This window comes from Scardinius erythrophthalmus, assembly GCF_964197995.2.
Source record: "Scardinius erythrophthalmus genome assembly, chromosome: 17".
In the NCBI taxonomy this organism is placed as follows: domain Eukaryota; kingdom Metazoa; phylum Chordata; class Actinopteri; order Cypriniformes; family Leuciscidae; genus Scardinius; species Scardinius erythrophthalmus.
In genome coordinates, this window is record NC_138237.1 from 9,887,823 (window position 1) to 9,911,841 (window position 24,019).

Below are 24,019 nucleotides of genomic sequence, written 5' to 3' on the forward strand. Positions count from 1 at the left end.
GTATTACTACTGTATTTACACCGTATCAAAAACGTGACAGCCTGCATTGCCTTCCTTAGCAAAAATACCAATAAAATATTTTGCAGCAAGCTACTGTTAAATATTATAAAGCCTGTCATATTTTTAGTTGTGTCAGCATGAAATGAAAGTTGCAAGGACTTTACTGCCATATTGTGACATAAATCGACTGCAACATTTGACCCATTTTCCCATCGACTGGATTGTGAAACGTGATCATTGCATTGGATATCAAGTCATACCACAAGAAGAGCAAGTTACATCTTGATTAAAGATTACAAAAAAAAGCAAAAATGCACAGATTAATCATTGACAATAAGACTCGTAACACGCATTAAGAAGACAAATAGGGTCCATTTAAATTTTAATAGCCTTCAAGGCTTTCTTAACAAAACCCACACACTTCCACAAACTGCACCCACTTCCATCCCAGCAGTCTTTTTAATATGTTTAGAAATATATCTTACAACTCCAACAGCACATTTAACACAATCCAAATAGAGTTTATTAAAACCAGACATGCTGCATTGAGAGAGTCTCGGAAATCTCTTCCCCTTGGGAAGATTGTGTTTCTAAAACTCAGTCAAAACAAAATATTCTGCTATTTACAGTGGTCACGAGCACAAGAAACCGCTTTTAAACCACAAAAACTACAACACTCTAAACACTGGGAAATTGTTTATACATGACGTATGTATCTGTACCCATGCATCACACAGGCTTTCCTCGCACGACCTGTCTGTTTAAACATTCTATACGTAACCCTGCCCAGTCATTAGAGAGACTCACAAACATAATCATACGCTCGCATTAGCACACAAAGCATTCTTTACCAGTCCACTGAGGCTATATTGGCCGAAACACTGGAAGACAATTTCTGGCACATTGTTGATGTGAAAACAAGCACCAAGTTTCCTGCAGGTGTGTCTTGAATGCTTGTAATGTTTATAGAATATCATGATAGGTACATGAAAGATTGGTGGTTGCGTTATGTTGTTGGTATAGTTGACATGACATGTAAGCTTTTATTTATAGTAAAGAGGAGCATGTCACGTAACTCGTAACTTAACGGTTTACACGTGTCCTAACCAGGAGCGATACAAGACCTTTGTCCGCAGTGTGTGAGCCGGATTTTGGACCAATGAAATGCAAAGGATAGGTGTCTGCTGCTCGAAATCCTATTCTTAATAAATGCTTTAGTGTAAAATCTAAAAATCCTTCAAACAAGACCAATTTACTTGAAGTATATTCTAAACATGAATGTGTTTTGTCTTAAACATACTTATACTTGAACATTTTATACTTAAATTTGTTAGTGACGAGACGAAATACACTGGTATGAAAGATGCAATCCATGAAAAAAAGTTTTACTTTATGCATTGTTGTTTCTCAAGTAAAGTTATCATGTTTAAAGGTTTTTTAGATTTTTACTAGACAAAAAGTAAAAGAAAGAGTAATTAAAAACTTGCATAACTTACATTTTATTACTTAAAAATTATTTAATTTTTTATTATCCATTATTATACTTGTACACAATAAAAATTAAATGTATAAAATGTTACCATATACAGTACATACTTGTTATTGTTTGTCGCTTTATTGCGGCATGCCTGGTTAGAACAGTGTAAATTATGTAAACATTTTTTAATAGATATTTAAAAAAAATCAATTCAAAGTTCTACAAGCTGTAATGGAAAGCTCTTTAGAACCTTTCACATGAATCGCATTAGGACTTCAGTGCACTTAAGGACAAGTTACCTGTGTCAAAAATTTTACCTGCAAAGTTCTGTCCTGTCACAAAAGGCCAATTTTTACGGGTAAATCTTTACATTTTTAAAGCAAAGCAGGAACGTCATGCGAATTGTCCAGGGATCATCAGGGATCAAAGTTGAAATTGGTTGACTTTAAGCCGTGTGTAATTGTGTGGTAACCATTTGTTGCATTTCAAAATGGCTCAAAGATACAATGCTCAACACTACGAGTATAGCTTGACACTTCGCTCCATGGTGTTCAGTGCATTGGAAATGTTAACGTGAATCATGTGAAAGACAAAGTGGCAGTGAATTCAAGAACTGTAGAGCAGCACGCAACTACTAAACTTCTAAGTCATGTAATCCCTTTGTCCTTATATAATCTTGAACAAATGTACATTAAAGTTCATTAGGACGCGATGAACCGTTTCATGAGTCTGTTTGTCAGTGGAACCAATGAGGCAGTCGTGATCAGATACACAAGAAGTGGCTTTTGCTTCGCTGCAGTGTAGAGAAGATGGCATTGATAAAGTCTGATTTCATTTCTTTTCCTGCTCTACAAAATTGATGTTGTAGGTGAGCTGGTGTCCATTGTCCCAGGCGTACAGAATCTTCTCTTTAGGGTTGTAATCGACTTGTGTGGTCAACCCGTATTCGTTAATGAAAGGTAAACGCGGAGATGCCTCGGCCCCTGTAAGCGTGTCGAACGCGTACGAAACCTCCCCTTCCCTCTGATTGTAAATGTCCACTGCGTACAGGACACCGCATATTATGAAGCAGTTCCCGAACGAATTTAGCCTCAGTCTCGTCCTCCACGTGGTCTCCTTTTTGACCGACAGGTCATTGGGATCTAGTTTACTGACTACAATGACGTCGCCCTGTCCGTAGTCATCGTCAACAGACGGGTAAATTACCCAAAGTCCATTCTCATCCACGGCGAAGTCGATATCAGAGTGGCCTTTCCACTTCCAAGGTGTGGTGTCTTCATAGACGACGTCGTGAAGCTGAGCCCAGGCGGCTACGTACCGTTGCTTGAGATTGTATTTGATGATGTTCTTCGTGAAGGCACGATTATAGTAAAACCCTCCTCTGTACACAACATGACCCGTTCCAATCCAGTTATAAGGGAGCTTGAACAGGTTACTCCAACGGCCTGTAGGAAAAGAGAGAGGAAAGCGGTTAAAATGTTGCTAAATTTTTGGAGTAAATGTCACAGTAGTGAAATTTCACAGCCATAAAGTTCCATTGTCTAGTGTCATAGGTGTAGAGGTGTATAAAGCACAGCTCAGACAGGTCATTTTCAAGCCAAGCAACTTTTTGTTGACCAAAGTGGCCAAGGCTGCCACTGATGCTGCCTGAAAAAATTTCAGTGTATGACTCCCCTGGCTCTGTCTTAAAAGGAAATGTTTTTAGAAATCTGTTAATACCAGTCTTAACAGGCACACAAACACACACTTATAGAAAAGCACACCAAAATCAACTGTTACATCTTCCAAGCTCTTTCTCTTGTTCCAGGGACACACACACATTCACTCACTCAGCAAAACACACAGGCACACATCCAGACACAAACAAACTGGCTTGTTCCCAAACATCCAAATCATTCACATTTACACTTATTTAGAAATCCAAACCTTTTCCAATGGAAAATCCTTGTCTTTGTTTCACAAAAAACAGAGCTTTTAACTCAAAACACACACCATCCAACTAATATCGTCTCTCTGTCTATCTATAGACAGCTGCATTGAATAAATAAGTACATCATTAATTTGTATGTCTCTAAAGAACAGAATTATTCTACACACCCTGTTTAAAGTTGTCTAAGTTCCGGAACTCTACAAGGTTGTTGCCGTAGTAATAGTTGGTGACGTAGATTTTGGAGTCTCTGGCGGTGGGATCCTTCATCCACGCGCCTTCGTTCCTGCCGTAGCTGTGCTGTTTGACCGGCAGATCCACCGACGCCAGCGTCCCTTCACAGCTGTGCTCTTTAACTGCCAAAAAAACAACAGTTTCAGCCCAACAACACACATGCACCAAGATTCAACCATTTCGCTTGGTTAAAAAAAAAAAGTAGGCAGAGTTTTAAGTTTAGTTTAGTTTTTATATTTACTTTGCATTATTTCATTCCAGTTTACATCATTTTTAAACCAATAGTTTTTAGTTTAGGATCATTTTTGTGGTGCTGCTTTTGTACAAACTGAGTTTTATTGTTAATATAGGCCTAGTGTACCTGCGATGTATGAGTTATTGCTGGTGTTGTCCAGCACTAGTGCAATCGTTGGGGCCGGTCGTTCCTCTCTGTATATTGTTCTGCTAGGTGTTGTTGTCCTCTGGGTTGTTGTTGTTGGACGAGTGGTTGTTGTTGTTATTGTCGTGGTTACAGTTTCTGGGGTGGTCTCTGTTGCTAAGGTGACGGGAGCGATTGCACTTTCCTCTTCCTCTACTTCTACCTCAAGCAACGTGTCTGTTTCATCAGGCTTCTCTTCACCTGATAGAAATACAACAGAAACAGAGCAAGAGATTAAAATCATCTCACATGTCACACTTCAATAAAAGCACTGCACACTCTAAACCAGGCAACAACCTTATGCACTGGCGGTAACATCTTTACATATTTGCATATAATGAAGCTTTGACTGAAAAAAAAAATCAAAGCAACTTGACAAATTTAGTCAGAAACCTAAAACTTGTTGTTATGAAACTAAACGTTCATGCAAATCATCAAATAGATCAAATTAATCCATCTTTGGTAAAATGAATACAAACCACATTATAATACTGAAATGCTAAAAACAATATATATAAATTGACAGATTCAATACTAGACAGATTCTAGCCAAGAACAGACTCATTTTATTTCCTACACCTGCTCTGTGTGAGTACATGAAGTCTCTGGAAACATTGTACTTCTTTACCCGTCATGCCAATAAAGCTTTGTTGACATGTTGAAGTTTGAGTTTTAAACTTGTTTCGACACCAATTACTCAACACTTCCAGGACAAAATGACTTGCATCCAAAAACAAAGCAAGTTGGCGTTTGAGTGAGTATTTTGCCAATCTGCTCTCCAAGAATATGAATACACCTGGTTTGTAACCGCTGTCACGTTGAGCATGTAACACGCTCGATCTCACCATATATTTACTGTGGTGGTGCACCTGCTAGAGTGGCACGGGATTGAGGGAAAGCTATATTTAATGAGAGAATGGATTTGATTACTGTACATTAGATCACAGGGTGGGACGACGAAAATAAACATAGTATTTATAAGTGAAAGTAATTTATGTTTATTAGAAAATTTTTACTTGACTTACGCACGGTCCGCCGGCTTTTGTATTGGCTTTGCATTCCTGTCAGGACTGATCATACTGAATCTGCATCACAGCTCTGTTATGCATTATCTTAAACCAGTCAAACAAATGCATGCAGTCCAATAGCCAAGACACGCTAACAAAGTTAAATAGTCCTTAGTCAGAGGGGATGCCACATTCAATTTGACATGAACAAAAACAAGGCATCTGATGGACAGAGATGAGTCTCTTTCAGAGACAGAGTTTCTTTTAACAGATGAAACACTGAAACTACGTAATTCTATTCTGACTAATGCTGTGTAACTGTCAAAGTTCAAAGAGTCCAAAGACGAAGATGAGTCAAAAGTTCTAATCAAAAGGTATTTAATAAAAGAATAAACTGAGAATATCCAACATAGAGTAACAGAGTGCTCAACACACAAACAATAGCCAACAATGAACTGAGGAAACACAGGAACTTAAGAATATTTAATAGTGAACTAAGAGATTAACAGGTGTAATGATCCAATGAAATGCCATGGTAACTGATTGGAGCAACAAAGAGCACAGGAAATAATGAAAGAAAACTAAAAGTCCATGAAAATTAAACTAAACAAACAAAAGTCAGGATTTCCAACTTGGAAAAAAAGCACTATTTGGAAACTCTGTGGAAGCTCTCTATATTTCTATGGCATCGCTGTCGAAGAGTAATTAGCTGAAATGATCAACGAAAGTTATCACAAGCATTGTAATTTTGTAAGAGCATGTCATAATAAATGTCAGTAGATCGGGAAGATTTTAAAACGAGCAGTTCGTTCATAAATCCATAAGATCTTACCTTAATGCTGTGGAAATACTAACCGGAAGACAGAACACAACGAGTGCAGTGCTGAAAAGGGGCGGGGCTACCTAATATCTATAGGTTTTATGTATTTACATGATTTATTTTTTATTTTTGGAGAATTGCATGGAAACCAAATGCGAATCTATTTGACCTACAACACGAAAGGGTTTCTGATAGAGAAAAGTGTGCATTCAAACTATAAATGTTAATAATGTTAATAACTCTGTTAATAATCATACACCTGCAAACTGAATGCTTGCATAGTCGTGTTTCCTTATATACAGCGTCTTCCAACATCTCCAGTGCTGTTACCAGTGCCATACCCCTAATCTTGAATATCTGTTGAATATCCAACTTTAAATGGTGTACAGAATAAAATCCACAGGTTTGATGTTGGCAAAGTGGCACAGTTTTCTTACAATTTTTTTTGTATTATCTCGAGAGTTTTAAAGCTAAACTTAATTTGGGGTTTTTATCTGTAAACCAAAACTGCAATATGAAATGTTTCCAAAGTGCTAGTTTACAGACTAAACTTTTCAAAAGTGTATCCATCTTAGGGCCGTTCATTTACAGTAATTTATGCCTTAATCAAATTCCTTGTGATTGTATCTAACGTGCACTGAAATAGTCGGGACCCAATTTGGGAAGTAGCGATTAGGTTACGCCTATGAATAACACAAGATTAGATCAGACCACATTACAAGTCACAACTGATTGTGCTGCTCTCAGAATCATTCTTTTATAGCTCAGGGAAAAAAAAGAACCAGTAATCACACAGACTGTCAAGCTAACGGCGGTAACTATGGAGACTTTCGGGCGAGAGGCACACATCTAAAGCTTAAACAGGAAGTGAGGCTGAAAGCCCACATGAATGGAAACACTGTTGAATTGGAGACATTTGGCTGTTTTTTGTAGAAACCCTAATGCCGATATGAATGTCATGTCAGAAACTAAAACTGATTCATTAGTGTGCGTTGGCTGTCATTTCAGACTCTAAAGACACTCTCTGGCTGGCATCCTACACTGTATCCTGTTAACTTGAGTGCTGGATCATCTAGTCTCAAGATACTGAGATTGAATCTCACTGTAAGATGTTCATTATGTGAGAGTACAGTGTGTGCATGGACTTGGCTGTAGTTTGGGGACCAAAAATATCCCCAAAAGAGAGAGCAATCTGACAAAACCTCTCTTTGAGGACATCTGGGACTTTATTTGCCACAGTAGATGCAGCAGAAATTGTTGTCAGGTTCATAAATAAAGAAAATATTTGTGTGATATTTCATTTATCATCAGTGCATCTGGGAGATTTTCCTGGGAAAAGGGAATTGGAATTTCTTGTCTCTGTTTTAGTGTGGATAATGGGACACAGACGATGCGTCTGCATTTTATTCTGCTCTTAACATGGTTATGTGAGTGGATTATTAATATAGTTCATTATCTTGCTATCAGAAAACAGTTCTACCCTTTCAGCAGATGAAGTCGTCTAAAATGAATGACTGTGTGTATGAACGTGTGCACATGTGTCTTAAGTTATGATAGTGTCTGTGCTAATATCTAAGTGTGTGTGTGTGTGTGTGTGTGTCTGGACTGGCATGGATACAAGCAGCTGTGCTTCAATGGGGAACACAAAGGAAACAACAATGTCTCTATAAAGGCCAATCCACACTGCACTGACAGACGGCGAACGACGCAGACAATCACCAGATAACAGTTCGTCACTTCTCAAACATTCTACGACCCGACAAATGCCGTTTCAACGTTCATTTGGCGAAAACAAGAGCCGGTCTACGCCAACAGACGCCAAAGTCGACGCCAACCTTTGTCTGTCAGTGCAGTGTGAATTGGCCTTAAGAATATGTTTCTGATCTATATAAGTTTGCCTTTGCAAGCAAAATTAGTGAAGTTACTCCCCAGAATTTAGCTAACTCATACCTCACTATAACACAATCTCTAAAGAGAGAAATGTTTGTAAAGAGAGTAATGTCTTTTATTCAATGCCAATGCTTTAGAGGCTAAGATAACGTGTAAATAATGTGTATCTTACCTCTGTTTTGGTTGCTCGTCTCATCGGCTTTGGTGGCTTTGTAATATGTGATTCCCCGGATGAGTCCTGGCTGGTTCTGTGATGGTTTGGTTTTATTGGGCAGTTCTGTTTGCTCTGGTTTACTGGGTTTGTTTGGTTTTGTGGTCTCTTTCTTTGGCTTGGCTGGCTTTTCCTTCACTGGCTTTGGTGGAGGTTTCCCTTTTTCGGGTTTCTTTGCTGGAAACTTTGAAGCATCTTTTATATTTGTCCCCAGTGTGTCCTACAATCATAACACATGTCTAACTCAACAGATGTTAGAGATCTCATCCTAAAAACTATATTAACACTTACATAAACTGCAGTTATGCAGTTATATACTGTAGATATGTCTCATATTACAAATGCACACAGTATGCATATTTTTCTTTTGTATTCTGCCAAAACAGAACTGAGATATTGTATCCAATAATGCAATGCATTAAACTTTGACTTCCATTTCCACTGACAAATTAACTTTTTTAACATCTCAGTCTTGAATAACCATTTGATTTGCACAGCCAAACTGCAAAATAACCATATTTATGTCAGAGAGGATCTGGGTGCCACTCACTGAATTAAATGGGGAACATGATCATGTGATATAGTGCAGCACACTATTAAAGGGGACTGGGGACCTATTATGTCCCCGTTCTCTGTGTATGCCTTGGTCAGGAGTTATTTAAATGAGGAATATTGTGATGTGTATGTTCCTGGAAGAAACTCAAGACTACAATCAAGTCATTTAAAGGAGCACTGATATAAATAATGGCTCCTTTTAAATTGTACTTTGCACTTTGTAACTTTGCAGACCTTTTTCATACTCAAACAGCAACACTAAAGGTAGCTGAAAATGTAAAAAGCATAATTGGACTTTAAGTGAATTAAATTGAATCATTTTCACATACTATTTAAAAAAAAGAGTATGCAGTAAACTGAACTGTATGCAGTATTCCATTCTGAACACAACCTAGTCAAACCATCAAAGTCTGAGATGAAAGGTCATGACCCTTACTTACCTGTGCTTTGCTTTTAGGGCCTGAGGAGGAGGAGTCTTTCTGCAGCAGCTGAAGGCCCAGATTGGACAGCTCCTTCTTTATGCTCATCATGATGTCAGAATGGTTCTCGTACTGCCGTAGCTGATTGGTCAGAGTCGCCACACTGTCCCTCACAAAGTCATTCTCCCGAGTGAGGTTCATCTTTATCATCTGGATGAGGTACACGGCTTTACATCATACTACTACATACAACAACACTTCTGCATTTAACTGTACATAAATACATCTGCATAAACATTTTACTCAAACTGTTATGCTGCTAATAATAGTCCATATTCTCTTATGCTCACCAAGGCTGCATTTATTGAATCAAAAATACAATAAAAATGGTAATATTGTGAAATATTATTAAATGTGATGTAATTGTTTTCTGTTTGAATGTCTTTTAAAACACTTGAGATGCAAAGCATCATTACTTCAGTCTCCAATGTCACACAATCATTCTTAAATCATTCTAATATGCTGATTTGCTGCTCAAGAAACATTTAGTATTATTATTATAATTAATGCTGTTGCTTAATATTTTTGTGGAAACTGATGCATTTTTTTTCAGTGATACATTTTCAAAATTCTTTGATGAATAAAAGAACAGCATTTATTTGAAATAATAGAAATCTTTCATAACATTATGAATGTGTTTACATGACATTTGATCAATTTAATGCATACTTGGAGAATAAAAGTATTAATTTCTTTCAAAAACTTTCAAAAAGACGTACTGACCCCAAACTTTAGTACCAAACGAGACTGTGTGTAATTAAATTAAAAGTATAATTCAATTAGAAAAATGCAAACTAGAAGCATTTTCACTAGTGGTCTCAGACTATATATGTAAGGTATTTGATAATGACCCTCAGTGTACATGCAGTAAATTTATTGCGGTGCAGATTTCTAGCCCAGCTTTACCCGATAATGAGCAAAATTTAATTGGAAATAAAAACAGAGTACATAAGTGTGACTATTACATGACTGTGGTTTTCATCCTTTGGTCATTTCCTCTCTCTGTCCCACTCTTTCTCACACACACACATTATTTTCCCATCCCTCAAGCCAAAGTGAAGTGGTATAATGGTTAATAACTTTAGCCAGAGCATTGTGGGTAGCCACAGAACGTCCAGTTAAGCCCAGCCACGGCTCATTAATGTCCACATGTGCGTGTTCACACGCACACGGCCAGTGTAATCACACTCACCTCCTCCAGGTTGTTCATTTGAGACACCACTTTGTTGATGTACGAGTGAACTTTAAGAAGGTCCATACTGAAGAGAGTTCCTTCCAGAAGGTCCACCATGGACTGCAACTGCACACAAAGAATCAGGGGACTTTCAAAAAATGAAACATGAGTGGAAAATTACTTTTGAAGGTTTACAAAGCAGCTGCTTGGGTTTTATTTTCAATCTGCAGTAATGTTTGACAGTTCGTCACGTCAGTGATTGACAATAATGATTAACATATTGTTACTTTGGTCAACCATCTTCACAACATAGTGTCGGCCCAGATCCGGCCCACATCTGGTACACATGGATTCAACACGGCCCAGATGTGGGCCGGATCTGTCCCGACACTATGTTGCAGTCTGGAGGCTTGTTTCCGCCAGGAAATAAAAAAGTAAAAAAGGTAATTGCGACTTTTTTTTTAGTATTGTGATGTATACATTTGCTAGTTATAAAGTCAGAATTGTGAGAGAAAAAAAATCAGAATTGAGAGTTTATATCTGACTTTTTAACTTGCAGTATTTACTTCTTTCCTCAGAACTACGAAGTTTATACCTCTCAATTCTGAATTGTGAGATATAAAGTCAGAAATGCGATATATAAACTTTTTTTGTTGCAATTGTGACTTTTTTCTCGCAATTGAATGTTTATATATTGGTTTATATATTGCAATTTTGACTTGCAACTGCAGGTTTATATCTCTCAATTCGTAGAGCAGACAGCAACATAGTGTCGGCACAGATCCGGCCCACATCTGGGCCGTGTGGAATCCATGTTGCAATTATGACTTTTTTCTCGTAAGTTTACATCTCGCAATTCGGACTTTATAACTCGCATTTGCGACTTTATTACTCACAATTATGACTTTATAACTCGTAATTGCGAGAATAAAAGAATATGAGATAAAAAGCCACAATTAGCTTTTTAATTTTTTTTTTTTTTTTTTTCATGGGAGAAACATGCTTCGATAAAAACTAGCTTAGATTTAAGCTGGTGTTTTTAACAGACTGATTTTTTTTTTTTCATGAGAGTGAATTCCTCATATGCTTATATTGTTGACTCGTGCCGCAGAGAGTTCAGTCGTGTAACAGCTTGACTGTCGTGATGATTAACAGCTTCATGCGGCATCAACAGATATGAAGAAACTGAAGCGAGGTTAAAATAGAGCCACATGTTTGGAGCAAAACAGCACACGATCAGCAAATGTTTTAGGTGGAAATATTAATATCATTGTGTTTAACTACTGACTAAAGGCTGCTGAATGATTTTGCAGCCTTTAGCAGAGCTGTAGTCAGGACTGGCGTCAAGGGGGGGGGGCTTGCAACGGTCCCAAGGCAAACCCCCCAATGCGATTTTAAACTTAGGGGGTCCCACCACACAACCCCAAATGCGATTTCTTTTCAGTCTGAGAAATATAAAAGCCCCCCCCAAGTAGTGTGTCCTTGGCGCCAGACCTGACTGTAGTAATATAAAACCCTGGACTGATCATCTGGATTGTCATGTGGCTCTGTGTGTGTGTGTGTAATGTGGAGATATGGACTGGAATGCTCAAGACAGATGGACAAAGGAGAAGAAAAGATGGAAAGAGTGAACCAGACAGGAATGGTGTGGAGGAAAGAGGACAGGTGCTATAAAAACACACTTGCGAACACGTGCGCCGCATACATGCCCAGAATTCTGCCGTTTAACAATCTAAAGTGAGCCAGTGTTCCATTAACCTCAAAAACAGCACTTCCTTTCCTACTTCTTTTAAAGTTATGTCACAGTTGTGTACCAGTCATGTTTTTAGTAGCATATCAGTAACATCCAAACGCATAAGTACATTTCAGTAGATTGTTTAAAGTCTGGCTTATATTTTTGAGTGTAAACAGGTTGAAGTTATAGACTGAGCATCATTAATGCTGAATTTGATTAATATACCAATAACATAATGTTTAAGTGAGTCAAGTGATAATTTATAGCCTGGATCTGTAAAATTAAATTTAAAAGTACAATTTTAGGCTATCCTTACAAACATGTACCATGTTTTTACTAAATTAAAATGTGAACTGTAGTTACTGTAACATATTTTTATGGGTAAATGTAATATTAAATCATCATATTCATTTTTATTACAACTGTGTCATTAATATTATTTATAGTTTGTAAGAGGCTACTATTTTTTACTATTTTACCTTTTTTTATAGAAAACAGTTACATTCTGCAAAAGTCTTTTGCTTAAAGTCGGCATTAAAGGGAAGTTGTGATAGTCTTTTTTTCCTTATTGTAATTCATATCTGAGTGAAACGGCTTCATAAACAATAAAAAATGTAGTGCGGGACTTGATTTTGTGCACTGGAAATTGATTGGATCGTTGGATGGTTGTGGTTTGCTATTGGTGGATCTCATGTGAGTGACAGGTTGCCCCGCCCTCACGCCATTAAATACATCATCAGAGAAGAGGGAAGGGAAGCTTTTTTGATTAGATTACGCTGAATTTAAAAATAAATAAATAAAAATGTGTATGGATGCGCCATATGCTGTAATATTTCATAAAAAATAAATAATAGACAATTTTGCTTTCATGGTGACTTTAATCAGTTATATTGTCTAATTCAGTAAAATATCTGAACACAAAATAAAAATAAAATAAATTTACTAAATAAAATTGCTTACACCATTTACAAATTACGAAAAAAAGAAAGAAAAAAAACTGTTTGCAAATGGGGCATGAAAGAACTTAAACTACGGTTATCATGCAAGAACTCTGCCAAAGGGATATGGGATATGTTTAATGGGATGTATTTTAAAAGTATCAGGTGTACCTTGAGCAGCTCTGGCGCCTGTTTCTTGAGTTTTTCCATCTTCCATTCGTTCTCGCAGGGGTTGAGAGAGGATGGCGGAGCCGTGCAGGAGCATTTACAGTCGGCTCCGGAACTCACCGTCTCCACCGTGTAAAAATCCTCCACGCGCACACTTCCAGTCCTCAAGCGGGCGCACGCGTCCCGGGTCAAAGGCCGCATGATGCACTTACAGCGGCAGTCGGATCCCTCTGATGTCATGCGGACTTGTTCCTCCCCGAAGATCTGAAAAGGAAATTGATAGAAAGTGATGGAAATTACATTGTGTGCTGTGACCCAATGACCTACTTCAGTGTCATTTCTGCCACTTTGCAAAACTGTGTTCACTTTAGTTCTCTTCAGAGACATGCAAACCAGCCTGAGACTTGAGTTTATTGATCAGTGCTTAAACCCGAGCTGTCTACCTGACATCAGATATGAAAGTTTGAGGTCAAAAGGTCACCAGTGCACACGACAGAATTCAGCCACATGTGCCACAGTGACCTATGACCTTTTCTCCTTACAAGTTCCCCGTGTCCATCATTACTCAATTACTAAAATGTCATTAGTGTCAAGTCATATGGCGAATTTATTTTTGCTGCTAATCATATAAAGACACTTTTTTTCTTTACATCTTAACTTCAACAGACCAGTCCATAATCAACTAGTGAATGTTGACACGAGTAAATCAATCACATAAGCTGTATACACCATCTTTAGGGCAACAGAGTGACCGTCATCTGTCTTCTGGGCTGTTATTGTCAATGGACTGAGTGGAAAGCAAACAGATGGTGTCAAACGAGTAACCTTTGACCTCTGAGAACAGAAAACCGCATCATACAGAGTGTGTCCTTATTCAGATCAGTTTAGACACTATGGAAAGAAAGTATAAATGCATTTAGACAAATACATGCAGGTATGTGTGTGTGTGTGTGCGCGCGTGTGTGTGTGTGTGTGTGTGTGTGAGAGAGAGAGGTGGTGGTGGTGGTGGTGGTGGTGGGGGGGGGGGGGGGTTACATCTTGGATTACTTATATCCTCTTCAGGAATCCTGAGACCTTCTTAAAAAACAAATGGAAACACAAATCATCAAACCCTGCCAACTTTGGTAATTTAAAACGTGAGAAAGATCGTATTGCTTGATCCGCATGTCTGATAATGTTTGTGTGAAGGGTATGTGGGTGACTGATGTGTGAATTATGAGCAAACTCGCTGTTCAAACATGTTTTTATTCTATTGCCCCACACTGCTATATGTTTTTTCTCAGTTCAGTTCATTGACATCCATGATGATCTATTAACAATATAATCAGTTTGCCTCTTTCCCAGCTATTATTTGGCATGTTTAGGACAGCAACCAAAGTCTCCAAAACAAACAGAGGGCAAGTGTCAACTGTGTTGTGCTAAAATAAGCCAATCCAATCTGATTTCCACAGCAGGGATGAATTTCTTCCACTGAGATGCTGGCAGGATGACAAATCCCAAGGAATTAATAGCTATATTGAGTTAAACAGATAGAACAACTATGTAGCAATATTGTTTTTTACACCATATACTCATGCTGACAGCAAAACAACTGTATGATACTGTACCATTCAAAAGTTTGGGTGTTTTGTTTTATGCTTACCAAATGCCTTATATGATTATTTTTACACTTTAAAACAATGGTTTTCTATATTTTAAAAATATATTCCTGTGATGCAAAGCTGAATTTTCAGCATCATTACTCCAGTCTTCAGTGTCACATGGTCCTTCAGAAATCATTCTAATATGCTGATTTGCTACTTAAGAAACATTTCTGATTGTTATCAATGTTGATCACAGCTGTGCTGCTTAATATTTTTGTGGAAACCCGAAACCGTAATACATTTTTCAGGATTCTTTGATGAATAGAAAAATTAAAAGAACAGCACTAACTTGAAATATTAATTGGTTTGTAACTTCAAATGTCTTAACTGTCAGTTTTGATTGATTTAATGTATCCATGCTGAACAAAAATATTAATTTTGTTCTCACAGACCTCAAACCTTTGTCTATTCTGTCCATGCTGAATAATATAGTTCTGTCTCTCTTTGTTGCCCCGTCTCAGCTCTGACTGTAACCACCAAGCACAGGTGCAGAACGATGATCAACACTCAGTAGCCAAACGGAATGTGCTTCAAATCCCGTGTGGCACAAATACAATCCTTACAAACGCACAAACTCTGATTCACACAGCAGCTGACATAACAACTGTGAGAACTCTGAAATGTAAACTTCACGAGGAGAGGACAGATAAAAGTCGAAGGACATGAGTAATCCTCCTTATAGGTAAAATCCTCTGTAATACCATGCGAGGAACTGGACTGGCTTTTTGTCCTTCAACTTTAAACTGAGATAATTAGCAATTTAGCTACATATCAATCTTTGATGCACTGCCAGGAACAAAGAAAAAAACAGAAGCATGTGAATTTTTCTCTCAGGACCACCACAATCCACCACTATTTCACACAGTCTTTCTCTTCTCGTTCCTACCCTTCCTCTATCACCCCTTGAGACTTTTTAAATTGGACTGACCTACTTTTAAGAGCAATTTGCTAAAGTCGGCATGAAACAATATTTGCGATGGACTTTTCTTTCTTATTGTGACGTATATCCCAGCGAAACAGCTTCCTGAACAAGAATAAATGTAGGGCGGGACTTGATTTTGTCCATTGGGAATTGATTGGATGATTGTGGTTTGCTATTGGTGGATCTCATGTGAGTGACAGGTTGCCCCGCCCTCACGCCACTGCCAGTAAACACGTCGGACCCTATCATACATCCGGCGCAATGCAGCACCAAGTGCGACGCAAGTGTTTTTTGCTAGTTTCAGCCCAACGCAGTTATCATTTTCACGTCCTGCGCCACGTTGTTTAAATAGCAAATGCATTTGCACCCATTTGTGCGCTCATGGGCTGCTGGTCTGAAAACGAGGTGTGTTCAGATACATTGTTGGCGCTTTGCTATTTTGAGGCAATTTGAGGTTTCAAAAATGTTGAAACCTGGTCTAAAGTCCATGGCGAAGTATTTTTTTTTTTGCTTTTTAAAGGACACATTAGTAATATGAGCCTATAGGCGGGTCCACCACGCGCATACACTCTACTTATTAAACACACAGGGACGTACAGCAGCACACAAACATTTTTAAACATGAAAAATAAAAGGATTACAATATAAAAGATTATTATTGTGTACATAAATATATGGTGGTATCCGGCTTGTCCTGCAGATGGTCTGCTTGCATGCTTTAACCTTGTGCACGAGCAGATCCGTTTACTCTCGGGAGACGCGTTCAGTCTTTCAGCTTGCAAATTCCGGCATGTAAATAGCAAAGGAATGGGAGATGAGACTCGGATTGGTTTATTGTACGTAAAGCCCAAAACACACCCATTACTCATTAAGAGAATAGGGACAGCCCTTTTAGACCATGCACCGGGCGTGCCGACCGTTTTTCCTGTCATTAAACTAGCAAAAGTGGATTCGGACCCGCCCTAAGTGTAATTGCTCCCTGCGCTTTAGACCATGCGCTTAGAACGTTAAAATAGGGCCTATCATCAGAGAAGAGAAGAGATGCCATTTCAAGAGGAAAGGGAAGTTATTTTGATTGAAGATTACGAAGGCACTATTTGTTTGTTTTTTAAAAGATGTGCAAGGATAAAACATTTCTTATCAAATTAGCATCATGGCATCAAGCTTTGCATGTGAAAAAATAAAATAATCTAGTCATCTTTATTTATATAGCGCTTTTAACAATGTAGATTGTTCCAAAGCGGCTTTATGTTGAAAATAGGAACATCTATATATATACAGTATATATAAAAAACATTCCTCACATTTTTTTGTGCTCAGCATAGATAACAATTAAGTGCAAGGAATAAAGCAAGAAAACAATCCTCCAAAAGTGAGTATTGGGGCCCTGTCCTCCTCTCCAGTGAGCCGTGACCTGTGATAAGTGCGGCTCTTGATGCGTCGTGACGTCTCAGTGTCGTTTTCTCATGTGTGGTTTTATTCGTGGTAAATCAACCGTTTTAGCTGAAGTGACTTCCGCTGCATACACATCAGCCTTTCATCTGTCCGCCACAGCTGGAGGGCTCAAAGAAAGCTTCGAATGAAGTGGTAAACACTTCTCATTAGGCGCAATGGGAACGTTTGGGATGAAAAACGTAGAAGACGTTGAAGACAACATAAAATACATTTGGAGTATGAAGTGGAGATTATAATGGAAGGATGCTGGAATTCTATATGATGGATTAGAAAATCAGCTGTCTTGCAGCATGCTGGAATATTATTATTATTTTTTAAAGATGTCTCTGCACTCTTTCCCTATATGTTTCTCAAATCCATGATTTAGGATGCTGAGGTTTGCTCCTGGAGACCTTCCTGAGTTCAGATCAACTATAATCAAACACACCTGCTCCTCAAGGTCTTGCGGTTTATCTGAAAATTTAGGAAAAAAACGTATATTGAACATTTCTCTCACTCTTAAAAATAAAGGTTCTTTATTGGCATTGATGATTCCATTAAGAATCTTTAACATCCATGGAACCTTTCCATTAGACCAAGGGTTCTTTATAGTGGAAAATGGTTCTTTATATTAATAAAATGCAGGTTCTTTTAAGAACTGTTCACAAAAAAGTTCTTTGGGGAACCCAAAACTGATCTTCCATGACATTTATGTGAAGAAAAAACAAGGTTCCAAAAGGGTGTTTAAGAGTGTAGACAGCAATGAAATAAAGAGCAAATGGTATTTTCCTTCTAAGATGTTTCTCCTGAGGACAAAAAAAAAGTCTCCTCTAGAGTTAGAGAAATGATCTCAATGTCTCAAAGTACACTCAGATATGCCAAGATAGACACCAATATCAGATATTTCAATACGGACTCATCAAATTTTTCCAAGAGCAAATAATCAGTCTATGCACACTTACTAGTTGATCCATAAAATCATAGGAATTTCAGTAGAAACATCAGAGACAAAGTTGATACTAAATGCAAAGATTACCTTTTTTTTAGGTCAATGTTGAAAGCAAATTAAATCAGGGCTTATTTTTTTGCCCTTCAAACATTTTCTATACCAGGCAAGTCACAAACGTATTATTAGAATGGTTTGATCCCCTTGTTTTTGTGGTTTTAAAACAACAGATAAAACAGTTTTGATTCTACTAGAGGAACCACTGACTGACACTGTTTTCTTGGATCTTGTAAAAAGGTGTCAGGAGGTGTGGTGATCTGAAGAACTCCTTTCATTTTAACAATAAGGCTAATGAGTTATGAATGGAAAAACCTCTGATCAATCAAATGTTCTATTGTGCAGGTGTATTAGATTAGAACAACACAGCACACTCTTTCAGGAGCAGAATTGAGCACCTGTGATTTTAGACTGTGTTATGATATTTTTCCAATCATGAACCCAAGACCTTTGAACTCGTGCCAGTGGCCCTTGCGTTGCGCTCAGTGTGTGTGCCCTGTTGAAGAGGTTAATCCCAGCACTTTCAAAGTGCCCGCCCGTGCGAATAATCATTTTAACTATATAAAAAACACCAAGTCCCGCACTGAACGGAACATGATAAAATCTGCCTTTTCCTCCACTGCAATGTTCTTGAAAATGAGCCATTCCACCTCCAACTGATAAAGTTAACACTGTCATGCATGAGTCCCATTTTATTAAAATTGATATTTATAAAATTACTTTATATAATAAATTGCTGTTTTTGTTTGCAACTGAGTATAATAAATAATATTCTATATATGTATGTGTTTTATAATAGCCTAATTTAGGCTATTATAGTGATACTTAGTAATACAATTTTATTTGCATGTTATTTTTGCATTTTCGCATATTTTTTCAATGAATGCACATAAATGCAAAACTCATTCTCAAAATTGAATTCTTTCTTACCTTGTTCAGAGATGACACATGACTGGACATCATAAGTAAACAAGCCACGAGCTCCACAATCCCCCACATCTCGCCGGACTATGAAGCTCCACTGTGTGTGTGAATGTGTGAGATGTGCGCTGATGCGACTACACCGACTACAGAACCATCATCATCATCATCATCATCACCACCACCACCACCACCACCTCTCTCTCTCTCTCTCTCTCTCTCTCTCTCTCTCTCTCTCTCTCTCTCTCTCTCTCTCTCTCTCTCTCTCTCTCTCAACACCTCCACCTACTGGACGCCCCAAAAAAGGCAAGTAAATTTGAATAATGAATATCGTCACCTTCCTAAAATAATTGCCCAAGTCATTTTTTCGGGTTTCTCAGAAAACACAAAAAACTGAACCAATAATATAGGTTGAGTAGATTTTCGTTCTTCTTGATGCAACTGCCATCTTGAAAAGCTTGTAAGAAAAAATAAAACAGCCTAAGTCACACTCTTGACATAGGCCTTTATACTACAGGGGTAGAATTGCATGATCTTTTCAACTGAGAATTTGGGCGATTTTACCAGAGGTGGCCGACATCATGAGGAGATGACTTAAAGGGTTAGTTCACCCAAAAATGAAAATTCTGTCAGTAATTACTCACCCTCATGTTGTTCCAACCATGTAAGTCTTTCGTTCATCTTCGGAACACAAATTAAGATATTTTTGATGAAATCTGACAGAATTTTGACTCCTCCATAGGCTTCCAGTGTGACCGAAACTCACCGGCCCAGAATAGTTATTAAAACATCGTTAAAATAGTCCAAGTTACTACAGTGGCACTACATTAAGTTTATCATGCGACGAGAATACTTTTTGTGCGCAAAAACAAACAAAAATAACGACTTTATTCCACTTTTCATTTCCTTTCTCTCTGGGCCTCGTAGTGTTTTTGCGCTGCGCGTCTGTGTTGCACGTCATCACGCAACACACACATGACCAGCTTCGGCCAATAGTGAGCCTACGTGGTGACGTGTAACACGGACGCGCTGCGCAAAAACACTACGAGGCCCAGAGAGAAGGAAATGAAAAGTGGAATAAAGTCGTTATTTTTGTTTGTTTTTGCGCACGAAAAGTATTCTCGTCGCTTGGTATACTTAAGATTGAGCCACTGGAGTCACTTGGACTATATTAACGATCTCTTTAATAACTTTTCTGGGCCAGCAAGTTTCGGTCACATAGCAGCCTATGGAGGAGTGAAACATGGCTCAGATTTCATCAAAAATATCTTAATTTGTGTTCCGAAGATGAACGAAGGTCTTACGCGGTTGGAACAACATGAGGGTGAGTAATTACTGACAGAATTTTAATTTTTGGGTGAACTAACCCTTTAAGGCAATTATTTTAGGAAGGTGACGATATGTAATAATATAGTTTTATTTACTCAAATGATTTGCATTTTAATATTATAGGCCTATGACAATTTATGTGGTAAATTATGCTTAAAAAACATACTTCAAAATATAGGCCTATGTCATAACTCATAAAGCCATGGAGATTTCCACCGCATCTCAAATCATGTGTCGTGTTTTTGATAACAATCTGTGGTGGAAACGACGGTGAAAAAATCTCCGACTTTGTTTTGCTAAGGCTAATATCATAGCTAGCATTAAATGTAGCCTACACTCACAGTTTTAAAAAGTGTTTTTGGTTTGGTTTGTTTGTTGCATAATGACAGTTAATGTTCACAATTAATTATATTGACAGACGCATTACGTTTCTTCACTGTTGCCTTCTTGGTAACCAAGTTAACTTAGCTTAACTTTAGTTAACTTTAACTTAAAGAAAAAATAAAATATTGACAAAGCAGTAGCAGTGGTGGAAATGACGACACAATTGTGGAATTTCGTAATTTGTGTAAGTTTTGATATAAATAGTTTTCACGTAATAAATATTAAAACTGGTTGAATTTCATTCTTTATATAGATAAATGTATTTTTAAATATATTAAAATATGTTGAATATTTAGATTATGGTTAAGGTTTGGCATTAAATGTAAATTTGACATTTCAGTTTGATTGCTTTATTTTTGTTTTACTAGTGCGACCATAGACTAGAGCATTACAATCAGAGCCCTTCTCTTTTACAATAATAATAAAAAAGAAATCTAGCCTATATAATATAATATACAAGAGGAAAAGGGCACTTTATGCAATAATATCATACCTGCTGCCCTAATGAAAAATAAATATAGGCTACTAAAATGTATTTGAAATACATTTATTTTATGCTAAGTATAATGCATTTACATAATATAAATAAGTATAATGCCTACTTAATATAAATAGCCTACCCTGCAATTGTACTGCTGGTAGGCTATACTTAACTGATATAGGCTATTTAAAGTCAGCTAAATTGGAACAACTAATTTTGTACTAAATGTAGGCCTACTTAAGTTATCCAGAAATAGTGCCGAAGTTCAACGTAAGATATACTAATTTGATTGTGCTAAAAAGGAACTATTGCAAGTATACTTTAGGTTCACTTTAAACATCTTGCATTTAAAGACTAATGTTATAGAGAGATCACACTATCCTTACTAGTGATATTAAAACACATTTTAGGCTTAATATTAATAAATGCGCATTGTGCAATAAAGTGCTCCAAACAAAGTTTAATTATGATATTTATATCAGGCAGTATTTCAGTAGATACTATGTTAATGGATTTGTAATATACTTAGTATTAAATAAATGTATTTTAAATACATTTTAGTGTAGGTTTTTTCCCACTAGGGTGCTCACATTGGCTCTTGTTGCCTTTTTACCTTTACAAACATGTAAAACCTTACAATAAAGAAGTAATTTTAGAGTGAGAAAAAAATCGGTTTGGAGTCAGACCATTCAAATTTATGAATGTGAAACTTTCCAATTTGTATGTTTTTTTGTGTTTTTTTTGTATTCTGGTCGTCTTGGTTTGACGGCAGGCATTCTTCAAAAGCTCAATTGACAGGTGTGTTGATGTAAATGGCCACTCAATGACAGGTGTGTTGATGTAAATGGCCACTGTGCGGCAGCAGAGGACAGTCAAACTGTTGAATGATAGCGAGAAGAGCCATTGGATTGACTTCCATTGGCTTCTGTGCTTACCTTATAAACTATAAATGTTCGGAATGTCTAAAAATATGACTATAGAGTTCCTAATGACGGTCCTTGTTTATTATAAACAGGAAAGCAAAATAGCATATAACATGAACCATCTGTGACAAAACGTTTTCAGTTTATTGTGCATTTTTAAACATTTGATAGAGCTAAATGTATGTAAAAAATTAAACTATCTATCTATCTATCTATCTATCTATCTATCTATCTATCTATCTATCTATCTATCTATCTATCTATCTATCTATCTATCTATCTATCTATCTATCTATCTATCTATCTATCTATCTATCTATATCTACGAACTGCAAATCCCAGATGGCGACACGGGGGCGTGTCGTCACGTGACCCGAGCAAGGTGTTTTCACGCTGACACGAGCTCTTGACATGAGCGCGCGGCTCTTTGAGGGCTCGCGGAGGTCAGTCAGAGCTCAGAGTGCAGGCGGACCGCGGAGAGACACGCTCGCTCAGTTCATCTACAGGAGGATGGAGGTGGAGAACCGAGCCAACGGATTTCACTTCTCCAAACGGAACAAATTACTGAGCAGCGGTGAGTTTCTGGTGCCCGTGCACAGTTATTGAGTATCAGATGAAAATCAAGGTGTTTCAAATCCAGTTCTGCATCTTATGTGTAATGCATGAGGTCAACATTCAGGCAAAGTATATAGGCTATTATCTCTCCAAGGTGTAATATAAATAGCTAGTGAATTTTAGAGCATTCTCAATGCAACTTTCAGCAATGTTAACGCAATCTGTAGTTTTACCCCTTGTAACATATGGAGTAAAATGTGTGTGTAATGTGATGAATGGACGTATTGAGCTGGAGTTTGGGGATTGGGGACAGTGAGGTCTTTTAAAGCGCTGCTGAGGAATGTTTTTTATATGCACTTCCGCGAGGAATCGTAAAAGATGAACTTTTGAACTTGAGCGAATCACCCTCGAGCGCCACAAAAACACGTCAATGACAACAAACAACCATCAGTGGCGTTGCCATTGTAGGCGACAACAGCAAAAAAAGATTATTTGTAAAATAGTCATTCTAAATAATATTTTCTGACTTATTTAAAATCAGTTCATTTATATATTGCCACACAAAACACATTTAGGTGATTTTTTTTCAGTCATCTCTTAATATGAGCAATTGTTGCCTTAAGCAAGAGAAATTGGAATCAAAAGCTGACTTAGCCATCCCTACACTAATATAGTGTAACATATATGCTATATTATTTTTTTTAGAAATCACAAACCTTTCAAACTTATGAATGGGATAATTAGGTAAATTTCTGTATTTGCATGCCAAATGACACACTATGCATTTATACAGTATGTAGGCTACTTATACGCAATGTGCTCATCCATATAGTATATGAATTGTATAAGGTTATTTTGCCATACAACATTGGAGTCCAACTACATAATTAAAGCTGTCCAACATTCCATACATAGTTTTTTTTTTTTTTTTTTTTCTGGTTAAGTGCATCATCCGGATATTTAAAGTGCGCTTTTTCTATTAGGAATTTTCAGTGTGAACACTCTCACACTAATAATAGCACAGAATATCCTCGAATAGTGCATAAGTATGCGAATTTGTGTCCTTTGCATATTATCATCCATGCATAGCGTAAATCTTTTGTATAATATTTATACTTGTACATGTGCAAGTGTCTTCTAAATGTATTTGTTTGAAGAGAGAAAATCCTTCAGTCAAATATTCTGTTAGTTTTCCAAGAAAGAAACGCACATACACTCTAAGATGACCAGCTTGTTTTAAGCAAAGACAAAGGTTGCCTGGACTTCCCAGCTTTTACAGCTGTGTTTCCAGCATATGTTTGGCACAGATATGCGCACACACCGCAACTAATTTCAATTTTTAGCAAACTGAAACTCCTAATTTGAACAGTTACATTAAGTCTAGAAGATCA

At 37.4% G+C, this 24,019-nt stretch overlaps 2 protein-coding genes across 2 annotated transcripts in view; one reads left to right on the plus strand and one right to left on the minus strand.

Moving 5' to 3' along the window:
- Window positions 1–354: 354 nt before the first annotated feature.
- Window positions 355–19,178, minus strand: LOC308705585 (olfactomedin-like protein 2A). Its single transcript, XM_081390664.1, has 8 exons — window positions 18,966–19,178; window positions 13,037–13,297; window positions 10,211–10,318; window positions 8,980–9,168; window positions 7,946–8,204; window positions 4,000–4,257; window positions 3,575–3,760; window positions 355–2,922 (listed from the first exon to the last, which is right to left on the minus strand). The coding sequence occupies exons 1-8, from the start codon at window positions 19,032–19,034 to the stop codon at window positions 2,309–2,311; spliced, it is 1,944 nt and encodes a 647-aa protein (XP_081246790.1). The 5' UTR covers window positions 19,035–19,178; the 3' UTR covers window positions 355–2,308.
- Window positions 19,179–19,961: 783 nt separating this feature from the next.
- nr6a1b (nuclear receptor subfamily 6, group A, member 1b) overlaps window positions 19,962–24,019 on the plus strand; it is a 35,608-nt gene continuing 31,550 nt past the window's right edge. Inside the window, exons 1-2 of the mRNA XM_081390311.1 lie at window positions 19,962–20,280; window positions 22,416–22,647. Of these exons, the coding sequence (XP_081246437.1) occupies window positions 22,485–22,647 (163 nt within the window). The 5' untranslated portion in view covers window positions 19,962–20,280; window positions 22,416–22,484. The remainder of the gene's footprint in view (window positions 20,281–22,415; window positions 22,648–24,019) is intronic.